The sequence below is a fragment of the Musca autumnalis genome, unplaced genomic scaffold (genome assembly GCF_047663935.1).
Source record: "Musca autumnalis isolate F117 unplaced genomic scaffold, ASM4766393v1 scaffold_2, whole genome shotgun sequence".
Taxonomy (NCBI): Eukaryota; Metazoa; Arthropoda; class Insecta; order Diptera; family Muscidae; genus Musca; species Musca autumnalis.
Genome location: NW_027411755.1, coordinates 176,235,986 through 176,255,409, shown reverse-complemented (window position 1 = coordinate 176,255,409; position 19,424 = coordinate 176,235,986). Strand labels below are relative to the sequence as shown.

General features: G+C 37.7%; 1 protein-coding gene across 1 annotated transcript; it reads left to right on the top strand.

Annotated features, from left to right (window-relative positions):
- Positions 1-11,989: 11,989 nt before the first annotated feature.
- LOC141392454 (uncharacterized) lies at positions 11,990-18,894 on the top strand. Its single transcript, XM_073965393.1, has 3 exons — positions 11,990-16,948; positions 17,819-18,759; positions 18,810-18,894. The coding sequence occupies exons 1-3, from the start codon at positions 11,990-11,992 to the stop codon at positions 18,892-18,894; spliced, it is 5,985 nt and encodes a 1,994-aa protein (XP_073821494.1).
- The last annotated feature ends 530 nt before the right edge of the window (positions 18,895-19,424 follow it).

The following is a 19,424-nucleotide window of genomic DNA, read 5'->3' as shown; positions in this document are numbered from 1 at the left end:
ATACAAGTTTTTGTCAGGAACACCTACGGCCATCATGTGTAGTGGCTGGTGCGCACGACAACTTTCGAACCGGATATTACTTTGGTCCAAACATTGTTTATAGCAATATTTCTGCGAGTCTTATATAAAGTTCGTAGATGGTGATTTTCGGTCTACTCTTTCTGGTATTTCTCCCCCAAAATTCAAGAATTTTAGCTACAGTGGTATGTGCGATTTTTCTTGAACGGAGCAACAGATTTGTTCCAAACTTTGGTTTTAGTAATATTTTGTTCTAACTTAGTTTTAGCTCGAAAATGGGTACATCCTGACAAACCTTCAAAATAGTTGTTTAGTGCAGTTTAAGGTCGGTCTTCCTTGTGCTTAGAGCGGTATTATGTTTTTGGTGGACAAGTCCATATTTCCTGAAAAAACTGAAAATTATACTGTGACGCACTTAAAAGACTGACTGGGCGAAATATCTTTTAAAATGAATGACTCCCAAAATAAGATCTACTTCCAAAATGAACTATGTCGGTCCGGTCCATTACTACAGGTATTTCCACCGTAACATTTGTGATCGATGATAAAATCCATATTTTGTTGGTGAGTTCATACGTCCCTAAATGGCTACACCATTCTGAAAATCTTTTAACGAATATACAAAAAACAAAATATACTCTTTTTCTGAACAAAACCGGGTAAATGTCAAAAATGACCATGCAAACGCGACAAAATCGATTAGTTGTCAATGAGAGTCGTACCTAAAATTTTCTGAGCGACATTTGTGCAAAACATTTCGAAGCTGAAAACGCCATCTTGTCATACTTTTATAGCAATTCTTAAAATATGGAACGAAAACGACATCGAAGGAAGCGAGTTAGAATGTCGAAATGCTCTACAAAAATAAACCTCATTCGATTTTACTGAAGACGTGCCATCTAATAAATAAGCTAAAACAATAGTTAACAATGATATAACGCTAATTTCAGATGCCTTAAAGGGTCTTCAGCAGAAACTTCATCTGTCCTTCGGGATTCTTAATATACTCACCAAGGGCTTTCATCCCCAAAGGGAATTATCTCTGGCCCAAAATTTCGGTTCACAGTGGAATTTGTAATTGTTATGATGTTCAAAATAGTCCATCACAAAAACGAGTTAGAGACTATATACTTATTACTCTTATCAAAAATTTCAATAACAAAATATCACAAGAATGTAATTCGAAGAATTTCAGTTGTAATTTGATTATTTCATTTGAAATTCGAAACATTTCACTTGTAATTTGAGAATTCCAATTGAATTTCAAATTATTTCATTTGTAATTTGAGAATTCCATTTGTAATTTGAATTTTTTCATTTGTAATTCGAATTATTTCATTTGTAATTCGAATTTTTGCATTTGTAATTTGAATTTTTCTATTTGTAAATCGAAGTCTTTCATTTGGAATTTCAAATGAAAAAAAAAATCAAATTACAAATGAAAAAATTCGAATTACAAATGAAATAATTCGAAAATCGATTGGAATTCTCAAATTACAAGTGAACTGTTTCGAATTACAACTGAAATTATTCGAATTACATGTGAAAATGGTGTAGTATGTTGTAGGGAGCACACTCATGAGATATACATTAAACGACATAAAATCACGAATTCTATAATCCTTTTATGAGTTTGGAATATTATCTTGTTGCCCGTCCGTATTATTATTATAAAAAATCAAAGAACCTCAAAACTCCGGCTTCAAGAAGTCAGCATCAATTTTAGCTGGATGCAGTGGATATATCGAAGAATCATACACCAGTATCATATTGCCCATGGAGTATTCTGTGATTCCTTCTTTGGGCATAGGTCTATAAAATGTAAGGTTAAGCCAGAAATCGGAAGGGAACATAAAGAAACTTGTTGGCTTCAACCCATTTTTACACATTTTTCTACATCGATGCCAGCACAGCTTCCACAAATATTAATTTTAATGGTCGACATTATAGGATCCATCCCAAAACACTTCATTTTAAAGAATTTCAGTCATACTATATAGAATATGTTAACAGTTCGCGAATTCTGAATGGGTGAAACTCGGATTCATCGATGTTAAAACATTTTTGTTTTTTACCATATGTATGTACCCAGCAAACCAATCGTACCGATATCGTAACGAAATCGGAACAAATTTCGGACGTTACGTCCGATATCTGATCCGAAATCGTAACGATATCTTAACGAAAGTTGTATGAAGTGGTTGACATAATTTCGGAACGAAATGTCGGAGCGAGATCGGATCGATTTCGGTCAGAATTCGCAACGAAATCGGAAGAAAATCCTTGGGAAATTCGGAATTCGATTTTTTTCCTCCGAATTATCGTACAGATTTCTGAACGATTTCGGAATAATGTCGTATGGAAATCTGAGGTACCTTCCGAACTTTCGTAAAGATTTCTGAACGATTTTGGAATAATTTCGTATGATTATCAAAGGAAAAAATTTTTCTCTGATGCATCTTTTTTATTGATAAATTTTCTTTGTTATGTTTTTATTGGAAGATTATAATTTCAAAGATATCTAATGATTTTCACTGTTATTATCATTTTGTAGTTATAGTAGAACAATGTAAACTTTGTGTACGAATACATTGAGTCTATCAGCACTAGCTTGAATTATTATATGTTGCATTTATATTTAAAATATTTAAAAAATGTATATGCGAATTTTATAACCAACCATTTTGTTTTTCGACAACAAACTAAAATGTTGCTTGTTAGATATATACAAAAGGTGGTTGTTGTGCGAAGGGAAATTTGTTTCCGACATATCGATCCAAATTCGTAACGAAATCGGAAGAAAAACATTAGCAAATTCGAAGGGAAATTTACTTCCGACATTTTCTCCGAAATCGGAACAAAATCTGAACGAATACCCCTATGAAAAATCGTATAGAAATCGATACGAAATCTGAACGATTTTTCTTCCGAAATTGTTCCGATATGTCGGACATCCGACATTTGGTTTGCTGGGTACATACATAAATCCAGGTTTTAGTCCAGCCCCAACGAACCGGTATTGCCCAAATATTAAAATGGGCAATTCGACAGCTTTTCGAAACTAGATTGCTGTAATTGAGTATTGTGTGCTGCCAGGGGATACAAAGGTTCGATTCGGAAAATTGATAATTTTGATCTATGTTTTGGACAGAACAACGATGATGTTCCATGTGAGGTCATTTAAATGGTTTTGCTACATTTTCTTTCTGAAGTGCATGAAACTTGGTACTTTTGGAATCTCATTGGGTAGAAAACCTCCACGCAGAAAATTATTTTTATCAGTTAGATATTCTGCTTCTCCAGTACTCTCAAACGAAAGAAACTACACGGTGTGCCTTAACTAATTTTAAATGGAAGGTGCTTACACCTGGGAAGTTTTTGCAGATTCTGAAACTACAGTGCTCACGATTTTGCTTGGAAACCGCGAGTCCTATGTACAGTCAGTGCGTTGCACACTGGTCGAAACCAATGATCTAGCGGCGCAAAAGTCAAAAAATCGAACTATAAAATTGCGAAATATTTTCCATTGTATCGATTACAGACACTTCGCAGACAAAGATTTTGTTTTTTAATTTTTGTTGTTGTAAATATTCACTCAGTTATTCACTATCAAATGCAAAAGTTTTTGTTGCATCAGATTTTAAAAAATTGTTGCAAAAAAATTAACTTCATATTTGTTTAAATGTGAAATGCATTCGTAATGAAACTGGACAAGATTTATATTCAATTAATAGCAGAGGGTGAGATTTAAATTATAAAAATTAGTTTGGGGTCTGGAGGTACTTAGTTACATAGCAATAAATTTTCAAAAAATTCAATTTTTTTGAGTTTTTATGGGTTGTACGCGCTTGTTCCATAGAGTGCATCTTGTAAACTTAGCCGAACTTAGGCTCGATTATTTTTTGGGGAAAGAAATTGGACTCTCTGGATACGGAAAACCCACATTTGGGCTGGAAATATTTGCAAATCTTTTGATGACTGCACTTTAAAAAAAGGGTTCATGCAAAATCCCTTTTTTTAAAAGTGCAGTCATTCATACAAATTTAGCTGTGCATTTGTATGGGAGCTAAATCAAAATATGGACTTATCTTGAGAAATGTTTGCAAGGAGGATTTCTACCCCCGGATACACTATAATACCATATTATAGCTAAATATGTTATTAAATATGGGATAACAAGTAAAAATTCAACGAATCGGGGGTACCATAAAAGGGGCTACATCAAAACATAAATCTGTGTTGAAAATGTTTTGTAAGAAGATTTTATACGCAGTGAGAACACGGAATGCAAAATTACAGCCAAGTTGGTTTAAAAATGTGGTCATGATATTCAAAATACCTTAAATTGGGAAGTACGGTTACATGGGGGCTATATCAAAACGTGCACCTATGTCCATAATTTTCGGTGAAATTATTTTTTGACCGCTAGGAACCCTAAGTACCAAATTACAGGTAATTTGCTAGGAAATTGTGGCTTAAATCCTCAAAATACCGAAAAAAAAATAAGGTACCGTTATATGGGGGCTATACCAAAACATCAGCCGATATTGTTCATATTTGGCCCATTATTACCCACAGGTACAAGCTGAGTTTGTGCCAAATTTCACTGACGTTTGCAAGTTATTAATTTCGCGCCGCTAGATCAGTGCTTTCGACCACCGTGCGTTGTCGCAATTTGAACTTATATATCTCAAAAACGGTAAAACCTACGAAAATGTCATAAAGGTCCATCTTGTGGAGAATTTTCACAGCTACAACATTTTCCTTGAGCCCATTTAAATAGAACTCGCGGTTTCCAAGCAAACTTGTGAAAACCTAAAGAACCAATAAAAATGTGAACTTAAATCGCGATTTAATTGAAAATCCTTCCGGCGATTTTTTTTTCTTCATATTTCTCATCTATGAACATTGCAGTTTCAGAATATGCAAAATCTTCCCAGGTGTAAGCACCTTCCATTTAAATTTGGTTAAGGCACACCGTGACTAATTGTTCCCATTTCCTCCAAATACAGTATGGTTGTAGGCTATTAAAAGTTCGGCCGACCGTACTTAACGCCGTGCTTACTTGTTTTTATCTTATTTGATTTTTAAAAACGATTTTTTTTAATTTAATTGAAGATAGCTAGTACACGAGAAGGGTACCTGGGATTCGAATCAACTCCTCTTAAGGCAATTTTTGTGTTTTTATTTTCCCCACACAAAAAAATGTTTTGACAATACAACATTAGATAAGTAGCTGTATCTTTATTTTCCTAAAAAAGTCCAAGCCGCCAAATGTACTCCGCAAAATATGGAAATATTGAAGTTAGTTGACGAGCCAAATGGGAACTTGTTATTGCAATTTTGATTATCTTGGCGTTATGGAATGAGTGATCAGCGATACCATTTCTACTATCTGCGAGCTTTCATAACATTAAAATAGAATAATTGATTTGGTATTGAAAATAGAGAGAAAGCCTGGCTGACTGACACTGGCTGACCACAATGATAGTTGGTTTTAATACAAATACAATTTAGATTAACTGCTTAACAAACAAAAAAATTAAAACAATATTTGCCCACTTTAAAATACGAGTAAAATATAACAGTTCTTCAACATTACACTCGATGTGAATTGATGAGAACAGGCTGATTATGAAAGAGATTAGAATAGTTGGAACTGAATGAAAAATATTCTAGTTGGCATGAATAGCATAATACGAACAAGTGTTAGTATCGAAAGTAGATAATCACTTAGTTATTGGTTGTTGAAATTAACAACTTGTTACATTGATTTATTAGTCGCCCCTAAATTTTATTACAATATTTGACAATTTAAAAATTTATGAACAGTTAATCACAAAACCGATTCATAAGAAAATCCAATATTCACGATTTATTACACATATCAAATTATGAAATTGCAATACAAATTTTCTCAGCCTTATCTTATTATTTCATATGGTAGTCGACATACATTTTAGCTCTAATTGAAGGTTACATCCGATAACACTATGAAGTGTTAGAGCGAAATCTAATATTTGTTAAATGCTTTCGAAAACTCTTACTTACTGTTCTTAATGTGTAATGTGGCATTGGTTATTCACCAGAAGTTGCAAAGCTTTTAAGTACCCTGTACTTATGATTTGTTCATTCCAGACGGTTGGTCGTGCACTTGAGAAAGTGGGTTACAGTTTTTCTTATAAAATTTTATAAATCTGATATAAGTGTTTTGAAAATGTTCATCCTTTAAGAACCTGTAGTGCGATTCTCTTACTTATTTCATGAGTTACCGACAAAAATCGGTAACGTATTAAAACGCAAAATTATGGATGAAAATCTCAAATAAAATTTGACAACCATGTTGCTAACGGTAGAACTTTACGACTATATTTTATTATAATATTTTATCGTTAATTACCGAAATTATAAGCATTTTAATTTTATAGATTTTTGTCGGTAACCCAAAAAATTAGTAAGAGAATCGCACTACTGATATTCCAAAAAAATCTAGCCAAGTTTTCTATGCACAAAATACCAGAACACAGTACAATTTTCAACACCACAACAAAATTTAAAAATTTTCAACTTCTAGTGCGTTCGATTCAATTGAATCTTAATGCAACTTTCAATATTATGTGGCTCAAATTTATTTATTTTTCATAACAATTGTTATGTGAGTAGAAGAACGGAGGCTATAATGGGCACAAATGGTATTAATTTTTAATACAAATAATTTTTAAATATGTTAACAAACAGTTAAAATGAAAACAACGAATTCTAAGATCTGTGAAAATAATAGTTAAATTGTTACTAAGGCAATTATTTGTTGTTGTTGGCCATGTTAGCACAAATAAGAAACAAATTGGAAAAAAGTATAAATATTTTTCTAGTGGACTATAGGCGTGGATTTTCAAATAATTTTTATAATACAACGAGAGGCTTTGATTTTTAAATGATTTTTAGGGGGAGCCAAAGTGGGCATTATGCGTGGATTTTTAAACAAGTAAAAAGTACCAATCTACCCTCATCCTGTATGAATTGAAACGCCAATGGACAAATCGATTACCGGCTACACAACCCATATCCGATTTTGTGCCTCATCCAAAGAATGGCTTTATTTGGGCGTATGAACTAGGGGATAAAATATCGAGATTTTTTTTATGTTTATATTAACGATTGTGGGCGATAACTATCTGGCCTAACAATGAAAACGCGAATATTTACTATCAAAAACGGTTTTATTGTTTTCTTAAGTAGTCTCCAGCATAACACTGTGCAACATTTTTAAGGTGATCTTGTACAAACAATTCGAACTGAGGATTTTTTGAAAGTACAGACCCAAACAACAAGAAACCCTAGTTGGGTTTTGTTGTGTCAGATCCAGCTCGGATTTTATGGCCCCATCTAAACATGGTTAAATATTGAGTTTTTAAAGAAATTCGGGGCTATATCTCTGAAACCAATGCGAATCTTCTGCTGACCTCTGAAGCAATTTTGTAGATAAGGACAAGAATAAAAACTATTTGGAGATATAATGAACTCGAAAAATTACATTTATTGCTTCAAATTTCAAAATATATGCGAAAATTCCACAATTTTTATACATTTCGCACCGTATCTCTAAAACCGTTAATTTTTTCTCAATATTTTCTTTTGGAAAAATATTCCCTGGAATGTAATACACAACTCTTCAGAACATGTCATTGTTGTAAAATGCCTCTATGCCGTTGTTTTCAGTAAATTTTTCAACGACGATTTAATAAAAATGTCAATAATGTCGTGAAATCCGAAATGCGAGAATAAACTGTCGGTGTGAACTGTGTTTGAAATACGTCTTGTAAAAGATATGATGCAAAACACCGCTGAAAAAATATGAAGTAAGCATTTTAGAGTTTCAGAATGTTCTAAAGAATTGTTGAGAACTTTATTTGGAAGATTTTTGCAGAAGGTTACTTGGTTCAACTCCCAATCGTTTAGCCGATACTGACCAGAATTTCAGCAATTATGTAAAATTTTTTATATTTTATAGATTTTGATGCCCTAGATGGAGTTTTTCTCATGTGTTTTTTTCAAAAGATAAGTTCTACTAGTTTAGGGCTACAATATTGCTAAAGACAGAAAGGCCAAATTCCTATTCGTTTCTGAGATAAAGGCCTGATAAATGCAAAAAAGTATAGATTTAGTCCGGTTTAGATGAGGCCATAAAATCCGAACTGGATCTGACAGGACGAAACCCTACTAGGGTTTTTGTAGTCTAAATATGTACTTTCAAAAAATGCATACTAGAAGTTGTTTGCATTTTTAGTGTTGCATAGTGTAATTTGTACACTTTTTTGTGCGCCTAATCCTATTGGCGAAGCACTTCTTCCACTCCGATTGAGACACCTTCAAAACATTGTTTTTGAGCGCTTTTACATCATCTTCAGGAGACAAAAACTGTCGACCTCGCCTTGATGTGCTGGAATCAAATGAAGTCATTGCATCCCCAGTCAGAGTTGTACGGCGGCTGACCCATCAATTCCACGTTTTGTCCGGTCAAACAAGCGCTGGTTTGAATCGATGTGTGAGAGTCCACATTGTCATGATGCAGAATGATTCGTCTTCTATTGTTCGTTTTTTCTAATTTCTTAGGAGATTTCAGGCAAACAAATTGTAGTGTACCACTCAGAATTAACCTCCCTTTGTTCCTCATGCCATATAGTAGCCACATGGTCAGTTTAGCCGAAGAAATAGGAGACTTTTGCTTCGAAGTGCTTCTTACATGAACAACTTTTGTTGGATTTGGCTCGTTTTCGAAGACCCAAACGGCCGATTCCTACTTTGTTTCGGGGTCCTAAGCATATATCCTAGATTCGTCGTCTGTGACGATCTTACAAGATCGTTTGAAACACCGCGATCGATTTTACGCACAATTTCTTTGCCTTTTTTGAGCGATTGTCCAATTTTGCTGGATCTAACGAGAAAAATCCATTTTTGCGGCCAGGCGTTTATGCAATATCAAATATTAGTTGGTGGAGGAAATGCCCAAGGATGCCTCTATCTCACGGTATATAACTCGGCGATCTCGCATTATCCGTTCACGCACGGCATATTTTTTTTCTGGCACAACGACCGATTTCGGGCGACCCTGACGACCTTCGTGTTTTGACGAGGGCCGGTCACGATTGAATTCATTAAACCAGTTTTTCATAGTCTTATACGATGGCCCTTTATCGACATACAAAGACTTAATTTGATTGATGCACTCTTGCAGTGGTTATTCAAGTCCAAAATAATGAAAAATTCTTGGACGAAAATGTTCACGAGTAACTTCCATCTTTTTGCAAAGTAATTTTTTAAGTCACTCTAAACAACACATCACATGGTCGTACGACAGACTGTCTAGGCTAACAACTGTCAAACTTTCCAAAGAAATTTTCAAATGGCGCCTGGCAACACGCGGTGTTGCCTAGGCCAGATAGTTTTCGTGCAGCCCTCGTATGCTTACCTTTTGCTAATAAATGTACTTTTAGTGTTGACTTTTTCAAGGTATCTGAAGGAATGGGCAATATAGTTCATTTTGAAGTGGATCTTCTTTCGGGAATCATTTCTTTTCTATTTATCAGGAAGCATGGGTTTGTCTACTAAAAACCTAATATCGCTGAAAACAGGATCACCAAGAGTACATCCGTTAAATTTTTAAAAACGATCTTTAGACAGCCCTTAAACTCCACTTATGCGATTGATTGAACATTGTGAGAAAGGTGTACAAAGATGTTGTCCGAAATAGACCCTTTGGGATTTTGACGTACATTTGGAATAAATTTTACAATCTGCAAAATTTCGGTCAAATCGGATACTCATTTCGTAAGTTATCGTTCTCAGTTGTTGTAGTACTTACTTACTTAGTTGGCTCATTACAGAACATTTGTTCCATTAGCCCAGTCAAAAATTCCCAAAAAAGTTGAATTTTGGCGGAGAGCTAGACTTTACCATTAGAAGCAACGTCCTAAAAGTTCCCATCGATCCCATATGTGCAAAAAAAGGTATTCGGGGTCAATAATCATTTTTGGAGACATTTTTCAGTTTTTTTGATATTTCTCAAAAACGGTAGGACTTTGCAAAAGTCGGCTAAAATAAAGGTGGAAGATTTAACAATCGTCTACAAGAATGGACTTTATGATTTTTAAAAAGGAATTACCATTAGCCGCGTAAGCACATTATGAGGTGAACCGGTTAAAATAACCACACTATGTGTTAGGTATTTCCATAAGCTTACAAACGATATCCACTTTGCAGTAATCTGTTCAATAGAACCGGGTCTAACCCGGTTTTTAAATCTGGCCTTTCGGATCGAATTACCGGAGAACCGGATCCGCCGCCCATGAAAATTATATTTTTGGGTAATCAGCGCAACAAACCCTGTCTTCAGACACAAATTCAAAAAAAATCGGAGAGTTTTCGTTGGGGCCGTTGGGCTTTCGATTACACATGTGTGTTAAATGGGTTATTTTTACATAAAATGACTCTGACATGGAATAACTCCACTAAACACGTTCCGATTTTGTTTAAAAGATAGGTATCATTTCGCTCTTCAAGGAAACATATATTTTTCGGGGGGGACAGACCCGAATATGAATATGTGCATATTTCCCTTATGTGTGCATAAAAATGATGTGTTTTTTAGAACAGCTATATCTCAAGAATGGTTCCTTCTAGGAACAAATTATAAAGACCAAACTTATATACAATTTCTCTGTCTACAATATTTACTTTAGTCACTTTTTGCTTAGATCAACCGTTCTCAAAAATTAAATCCGAAAACCTAAAAAACACTTAAAATTTGACCTTTGACCCCGAATAAGTTTTGTTGCACACATGGTATCGATGGGGACTTTTAGGACGTTGCTTCCAACCTAGCTCTCCACCAAAATTCAGCTTTGTGGGAATTTTTGCTATTTCAATGTCTATTTTGACTGGGCTATATAAGCCGAACTAAGAAAAGATCTCCAATTCTCTCTGTTTACTACTTCGCTTTATTTTCTTTTCATCTCTTCATCCACTTGTTTGCTCCATCTAAGCTTAGACCTGCCAATTCTGCGTGTACCGCCATGTGGCACGTATTTATACGTCTTTTTAGCGGGTTCATCATCGCTCATTCTTATGATATGGCCTCGCCAACGTAATCGTTGCATCTCGATACGTTTATCTATACTGATGTCGTTAAAAAGCAGATACAGCTCTTGGTTCATACGGCGTCGATGTACACCGTCTGTACAAATTACTTTTGTACATACTTCTGGCTGGTGTCGAGGCGCTGGAAATTCTGATGATAAAGAATAAATTTTCCACTCGAGTTTCCAGCAGCCTAAATCAATAAATATTTTATTACCATTATGAGTTCAGATCATAAGTGGTAAATTATGTTGTCATGTGTCGGGAACATTTTAAAATCATTTAAGATCCCACATGCAGCGGTAGCTGTTATCACTAGTGTTGTGTGTGCATTACGAGCGACCGCACTTTAGTTTTTATGACTCTTCTTATGACACACACGATGTTGGAAAATTCTTCATTGATCAACGGATTGTTTGGTTTGGTCAATGAAGGGTTTAGAGATAAGAATTAGTGATAGGCTAGGTTAAGAAATATTTTGTAAAGTAGCATGTAAGTTGCAATTTGAAAATAAAAAAATCAGTGTCTCATCAACACCCAACCTGCCAGCATCTTTATTTACATTTGGTCCTTCAAACCGTCACTTTTTTGAAAGTGGGGAAACCAGCGGCTTTCAACGAAAAATCGAAAGAAAGAGGTGCGAAATTACGAAGGGGAAGACGAAGAAGACGAAGAAGACGAAAGAATAAGAGGAGCGAAATTACGAGGAGGAAGACGAAGAAGACGAAAGAATACGAAGGAGGAGCGAAAATCGAACGAGATAGCGGAGAACGAACTAAGAGGAAGAACGATCGAAGAAGAAAAAATATCATATTTGAGAAAAAAAGCTGACAAAATGCCCAGCCGCGAGGAGCTCTATAAGGAACAAAATGATATCATTGAGCAATTAAAAAGGATGTTGCAGACAGGAGAAGAGAGAGGATACCGTAGCCCGGCAATAGCAGGTGCTCGTAAGAAGTTAGATGGTATATGGAGTAAATTTCAAGCGAATGATGAGGCGCTCAAGAAAAAAGGAGAAAAGTGCGAAGGAGACGAATATTTTGTGCAGAGTGTGTATGGCAATGCACAGCAAATTAAGGACAACATACTGCGAATACTGAATAAGGTTACGGAGGAAGAATCCGAAGAAGCAGTATCAACCGCGCAACAAGAGCAATTATATAAACCACAGGGATCATCAAAATGGTCGGAGACGTGCCCTAACGAAAGTAAGGAGATACGATTGTTGGAAAGTACTTTTAGTAGCAAAGTAGCGGCATTAAATGCGATGATAAGGGAAGGACAAGAAGTGGATGATAAGTATTTTTTGAAAAAATTAAACGATAACCTGGAAAAGATGAGGTGGATTCTTCTCGACCTCCACACGGAAATGGGGCGAAAAGGTGCTGTTAACGAGTTCATTGAGGATCTGTGGGAACAAGCAAATATGGATTATTACCAAGAACAGAAGAGAATAAGGCAGTTGCTTAAGACTTTAGACGAGGCCGAGAGAATGTCCATGAGAGTGGAGAATATAAAGATGCCTGAGTTTAGTGGTCGGCTTGAAGATTGGAATACATTTTTTGAGCTTTTCAATACACTAATTCATAAAGATCCGAGCTCTACTGATGAAGAAAAGCTGTTCCGCTTAAAATCTGCTGTAAAGGGGGACGCCCTTCAGATTATAAGAAACATGCCCTTGACAAGCACGGGGTATAAAACAGCCTTAGAGACGTTACGCCGAAGGTACGACAACAAAAGGAATCTGTTTGGCCATTACTTAGATAAGCTGTTAGATCAGCCAATGATAGACGGATCATCATCAGAGAGCGTCAAGAAGCTACTAGATACGTCGACGGAATGCATAGAAGGAATAAAAGCGATGGATTTGAAGTTGGGAGACGCATATCCAATTTTAGCTCACGTTATATTGCGGAAATTCGATAAGGAAGCACGTCTTCAATATGAGCAAACAACGAAGAAGACTACTGATATTCAAGATATCGCTGACGTGTTGAAATTCTTGGAGCAGCGGTATCTAACATTGAGTTCGGTGTGGTCAAAGAATGAGGGGAACATTGCAAGAAGGCAGTACAATTTAGACACAGCAGCAACCAAGAAACAAGATGATGAGGTATTGTGCGGTTATTGCAAAAAAACGATGCATAAAACCTATCAGTGCCTGCAATACAACAATTTAACGGTCAGAGAGAGAATGGAATGGGTGAAGAAAAATGAATTGTGCACTAACTGTTTGAACCATAAAGCCACAAGAAGGTGTGGGAGCAGGATGAATTGCTTTACCTGTAACGGAAGGCATCACACCAGCTTGCATATTTCTAAGACGGATACCAGCGGTAATAAGTCGACGTTTACAACGATGGAAGATAGTCATCACGTCTTAATTGCGACAGCACAGATACGAGTGAAATCGAAGCTGAAAGAATTTATAACGCTGAGGGCGTTAATCGATCCGTGCGCGCAAACATCTTCAATCAGTGAAGAAGCGGTACAGTTTCTTCAACTTCCAAAACTAAAGACAGATGTCACATTGCATGGACTGGGTGGAGCAGTCGTCGGGAAAGCAAAGTCGAAAGTTATTATAGAAGTGAAACCCAGGTTCCTCAGTGATTATGCAGTGAACATAGAGGCGGTCGTACTTCCCGAATTAGCATCAGTACAGCAAAACCCAACGTGTGAGTATGAAATAAACAAATGGGATAACTTCACTCTGGCAGATCCAGACTTTGCGTCGTCAGATAGAATCGATGTACTAATTGGAAGCGATATCTACCACGAGATCGTCCAAGATGGAGTTCATAAGAAGGATACAATTTTGGCACAGAAGACAAAACTGGGATGGATATTGTCTGGACCGGTCACTGCAAAGAAGCGAAGCAACGAAAAGATTGTTGCCACGACTACGCTAGAAAGATTTTGGGAGATTGAAGAATTATTCGACAGCCAGGAGGTGGAAGATGACGGTTGTTTGGCGCACTATAAATCCACAACATCAACAGCGAGTGACGGGCGTTTTGTTGTCAGACTTCCGTTCAAAGAAGATATCGAGTTGGGAGACTCGTATAAGAGAGCCATGGCGAGATTTCTAAGTGTTGAGAAGCAGTTAAACAGAAACGTTAACCTCAGAGCAGATTACGATCAGTTTATGGAGGAATACATTCGTATGGGGCATATGGTACGAGTACAATCGGATTTGCGAGGAAAATATTACCTTCCTCACCAAGCAGTAATCAGAGAGAGCAGTCTAACCACAAGAGTGAGAGTCGTGTTTGATGCGTCTTCAAAGACATCGAACGGGAGAAGTTTGAACGATATTCTTTACGCTGGGCCACGGTTACAGAGAGACATTTTTGATATTTTAACGAAATGGCGAAAGCATCAGTTCGTTGTAAGTGCAGACGTAGAAAAGATGTACCGGCAAATATGGATACATAAGGATGACCAAGAGTACCAATATGTATTATGGAGATCCTGCAGCAAGGAGCCAGTACAACAATACAAATTGAAGACGGTAACCTACGGTACAGCATGTGCACCATATTTGGCTTTGAGAACGTTAGCGGAAATTGGAGAACAATGTGAAGATGCTAATATTGGCAGCATAATCAAGAACGATTTTTACATGGACGACTTATTAACGGGAGCGGATTCTATATTGGAGTGCAAAGAAATTCAGGAGGGAGTAAAGAGGCAGCTGGCAAAATATGGATTCAACCTGCGGAAATGGGTTTCAAACAACAGTGAGATCCTAAGAGGAATAAAGTCAGAGAGAGAGAATGATGTGTTGAGCATAGAAGAAGATGAATGCCATAAAACGTTGGGACTGCAATGGTATCCAGCAGGCGATAAGTTTGGATTTTCAACACAGCCTTACGAGGAACAGAAAATAACGAAGCGGAAAGCGCTATCCTATTTGGCTAGAATATTTGATCCATTAGGGTGGCTGACACCAGTAACAATAACGGCGAAACTGTTTATCCAGCAACTGTGGGTAATGGAAATCGGATGGGATAGTCAACTAATGGATGATTTAAATAAGAAGTGGACTGGATTCACAAGTAAATTAAACTCGCTAACGTCGATAAGAATACCTCGATGGTTACAGCTTTCCAGCACAGGTGAATTACAGCTGCATGGATTCGCGGATGCATCGGAAAGAGCGTACGCAGCAGTAGTTTATGCAAAAGTAGGAGGAAGTGTTCAGCTGGTGGCAGCCAGGAGCAAAGTCAACCCTATTAAAAATAGGAAAACGCTACCGAAGCTGGAGCTGTGTGCGGCACATTTGTTGGCGAGACTAATAGCGAAAATAAAGGGAGTGATTGAAATGGAGGCGGAAGTATTTATGTGGAGCGACTCAACGATAACGTTGTCATGGATACGAAACGGTGCAAGCAGAGATAAATTTATAAGAACAAGAGTTACAGAGATACAACAATGGGTGCCGATAGCTAAATGGCGGTATGTCAAGTCGAAAGAGAATCCAGCAGACATGGGATCCCGAGGGATATCACCCGAAAAGTTGCCGGAAAGTGGTCTCTGGTGGGAGGGACCAGAGTGGCTAAGACAAGACGAAGAGAGCTGGTATAAAGACGAACCGGTGTGCGTTAATGTGGCCACTACAACTGTAAGAACCAATCCCATATACTTTAATCACATATTAGAGAAGTATTCCTCATTTCGAAGACTTAAGCGTGTGGTAGCATACGTACTTAGATACATCGAGAAGTTGCGGGGAAAGACATTTCCGGAGTTTTTGACGGTTGTGGAATTGCGAGAAGCAGAGACGATTATAATAAAAGGCCATCAACAAGAAGAATTCCCAGAAATATTAACAATGCTACAAAATGGAGCAGCGGTCGATCACAAACACAAGCTGGCTTCGTTGAATCCTTATCTAGATGAAGAAGGTCTGATGAGAGTAGGCGGCCGATTACAATTATCGTCGCTAGCATACAACGAGAAGCATCCGGTGATATTGAACAAGTCAAATCTGAGCGATTTAATCATCAAAGAGGCACATGAGGCTACGCTTCATGGTTGTATTCGGGTGATGGAGAATTTGCTAAGAAGGAATTACTGGATGATTGGGATGAAAAGTAGCATAAAACGTGTGAATCGAAGTTGTGTCAAATGCATAAGATATAAACAAGAGTCACGGAATCAGCTGATGGGGATATTACCGAATTATAGAGTCAATGTGTCTGCACCATTTACTCATTGCGGCGTGGACTATGCGGGTCCAATATACATGAAGTACTCAAATGGAAGAGGTCAAAGAGCCTACAAAGGATACGTCGCGGTATTCATTTGTATGGCAACGAAAGCAATACATTTGGAGCCTGTAAGCAGCTTGACATCAGAAGCATTTCTTGCCGCATTAAAACGTTTATTTGCCAGAAGAGGCAAAAGTAGTCACATGTACTCGGACAATGGCACAAATTTTGTTGGTGCATTGAAACATTTGGATAAAGATTTTCGGGACGCCATTAAGGAGAACAGTACTTTAGCGCCGATATTGGCGGCGGAGAAAATACAGTGGCATTTTATCCCCCCGGCAAGTCCTCACTTCGGAGGAATATGGGAAGCAGCGGTCAAAGCCATGAAATACCATCTACGAAGAATTGTTGGCGAAAGTAAGTTGACCTTTGAGGAAATGTCTACGCTGCTATATCAAATTGAAGCAGTACTGAATTCAAGACCACTCTATCATCTGGATGAGAATACGGATGAGATGGATGTCCTGACCCCAGGACATTTTCTAATCGGCAGGCCTTTGATAGGCTGTCCAGAAACTGTAAGCGACTACAAGCTAACGGCGCTTGATCGATGGAAGCAGGTGCGAAGGATGAAGAATAATTTTTGGAAGCAGTGGAAATCAGCGTACTTAGGGACCCTTCAACAGCGTCATAAATGGAAGAGTCAAACGGAGAACCTACAAAAAGGGCAAGTGGTCATAGTAAAGAATGAGGAGACACATCCAGGGCGATGGCCGTTAGGCAAAGTGGAGGATGTACATCCAGGACCGGATGGGCTAGTGAGGGTCGCCACCATAAAAACACAATCTGGGTTGATTAAGAGGCCTATAAACAAACTGTGTCCGTTAGAAGGAGTGAAAGCAGATGAAACGGCGGTCAGAAGAAGCTCGCCCAGAAATAACTCGAGCAGTCTAGTAAGCTACATGATGTTGTTGCTTTTGGTTCTACCACATATGAAATCGACGGTAGCAGACGACTTACCAAAGATCACGGAACTCCAGGGGTCATTGGCATTATACTTAGATCACATGGGATCAGTAGACGTCGTCACCTCAAGATGGAACATGATCATCATCTTTAATATGCTTCCATTTTTTGAGTCTTTGGACAAATGCGATCAAGTGTTAAAGACGATGATGCCACTATGCGAGAAGTTGCAAACATTCGAAGCGCAATGCAACAACATTTTGAAAACGATGGAGCGGCAAGTCTGGGGTTTGCAAGACACAAATGCGTTTTTATTCTCGAGGGACACGAAAAGGCCGAAACGTGCGCCGTTGGAGTTCATAGGGTCCCTCCAGCACGTTTTATTCGGAACCATGGATGCTGAAGATCGAAAGCAAATAGAGGAGAACATGCGCAACTTACTGGAGAATCAATACAATATTAAATTCATGATGCAAAAACAGGCCTCCGTAGTGGAATCTACTGTCAATATTCTGCGTACGACTATGGAAGATGTGAACAGCAACTTTAAGAAGATCGTGGATCAGATGAATAACATAACGGCGGCCATGGAGGAAACTTACTTCGTATACAGAGAATCGATTCGATTTTTTATGGTCACCAAAGACTTGGACGCAATAATCCGCGAGAACGAAAGAGTTCAGTCAAGTATGATAAACTTACTTATCGACATTAATCATGGAAAACTCAACCCTTCTCTAATAACACCAGTGCAACTTCAAGCAGAGATGATTAGGATAAGAGAGCATATGCCTGAGCATCTTAAATTCCCTGGGAAGAAATACGAACAAATAAGGGCAGTGTACAAACTTCTAACTGCTAAGGCTACATTGATTGAAGACAAATTGATTGTGTCAGCTAATATTCCACTGTTCACACAGTATACGTCCCAATTGCATCGTATCGTCCCTCTTCCTATTGTGCTGAATGGAGAGAAATTTTTAACTCAGTCCGCCGGACATTATCTAATATATAACTTCCACCGGGATGCGTATCATATAATGACTCAAGCTGACTTGAATACGTGTCAGCTTTACACTGAAGAAGAATACGTTTGCGAAGGGGACTGGCCGTGGATGGACGCAAATGACAACTCATGCGAGGTGTATTCGCTGAAGCCTTCGGCGTCGGCCAAATGTCATTTTACTGAAACGAAGATGGAATTGCTTTGGACGAAGCTTCATGCGGATAACCGTTGGCTGTTTAAAGTCTTTCAACCAACCACAGCTCACGTATCCTGCCAGGGAAAGTCACAGCAAATAGTTCAACTGCCGATGCAAGGTATCATTACGTTGAAGCCAGGATGTACATTGAGAGTGAAGGGAGCTACAATTTCAACGCCCTTCAACCTGGAGTCTAAAAGGATAGTGGAGGATAAGTCACCGTTTTTGGCAGACATAAGCCAGATATCCAATTTTTCTGTCATGCCTTTAGGCCCAATGGTGGTAAATCACTCTACGAGGTTAGCGGAGGTAGAGTCGCAATTGAAAACGATCGGCGCCTCACAACTTCATCTTAACGGTATTAGCGTACATCATCTCTCGGGGCATTTCTCCCTTACGGTTATCCTGGTAGCTAGCCTAGTTGCAATAATCTTGTTAATAGCGCGATGTATGAAGTCTAGACGAATAGCGGCGATTCACTTTGGGGCTGCGCAGAATGTTTAAACATTTCAAACATGCTTAGATTAATGTAGTCATTATGTAGTCTAATGAATATATATTTCCTATTTTAAACGTACAAATTTTCGAAAATTCATAATTAGGTTAAGTTACAGTCCACTGATGGAAACATATTAACTACTATTTTTTATGCCGGCCGCGAGAATGTACAAATTACTTTTGTACATACTTCTGGCTGGTGTCGAGGCGCTGGAAATTCTGATGATAAAGAATAAATTTTCCACTCGAGTTTCCAGCAGCCTAAATCAATAAATATTTTATTACCATTATGAGTTCAGATCATAAGTGGTAAATTATGTTGTCATGTGTCGGGAACATTTTAAAATCATTTAAGATCCCACATGCAGCGGTAGCTGTTATCACTAGT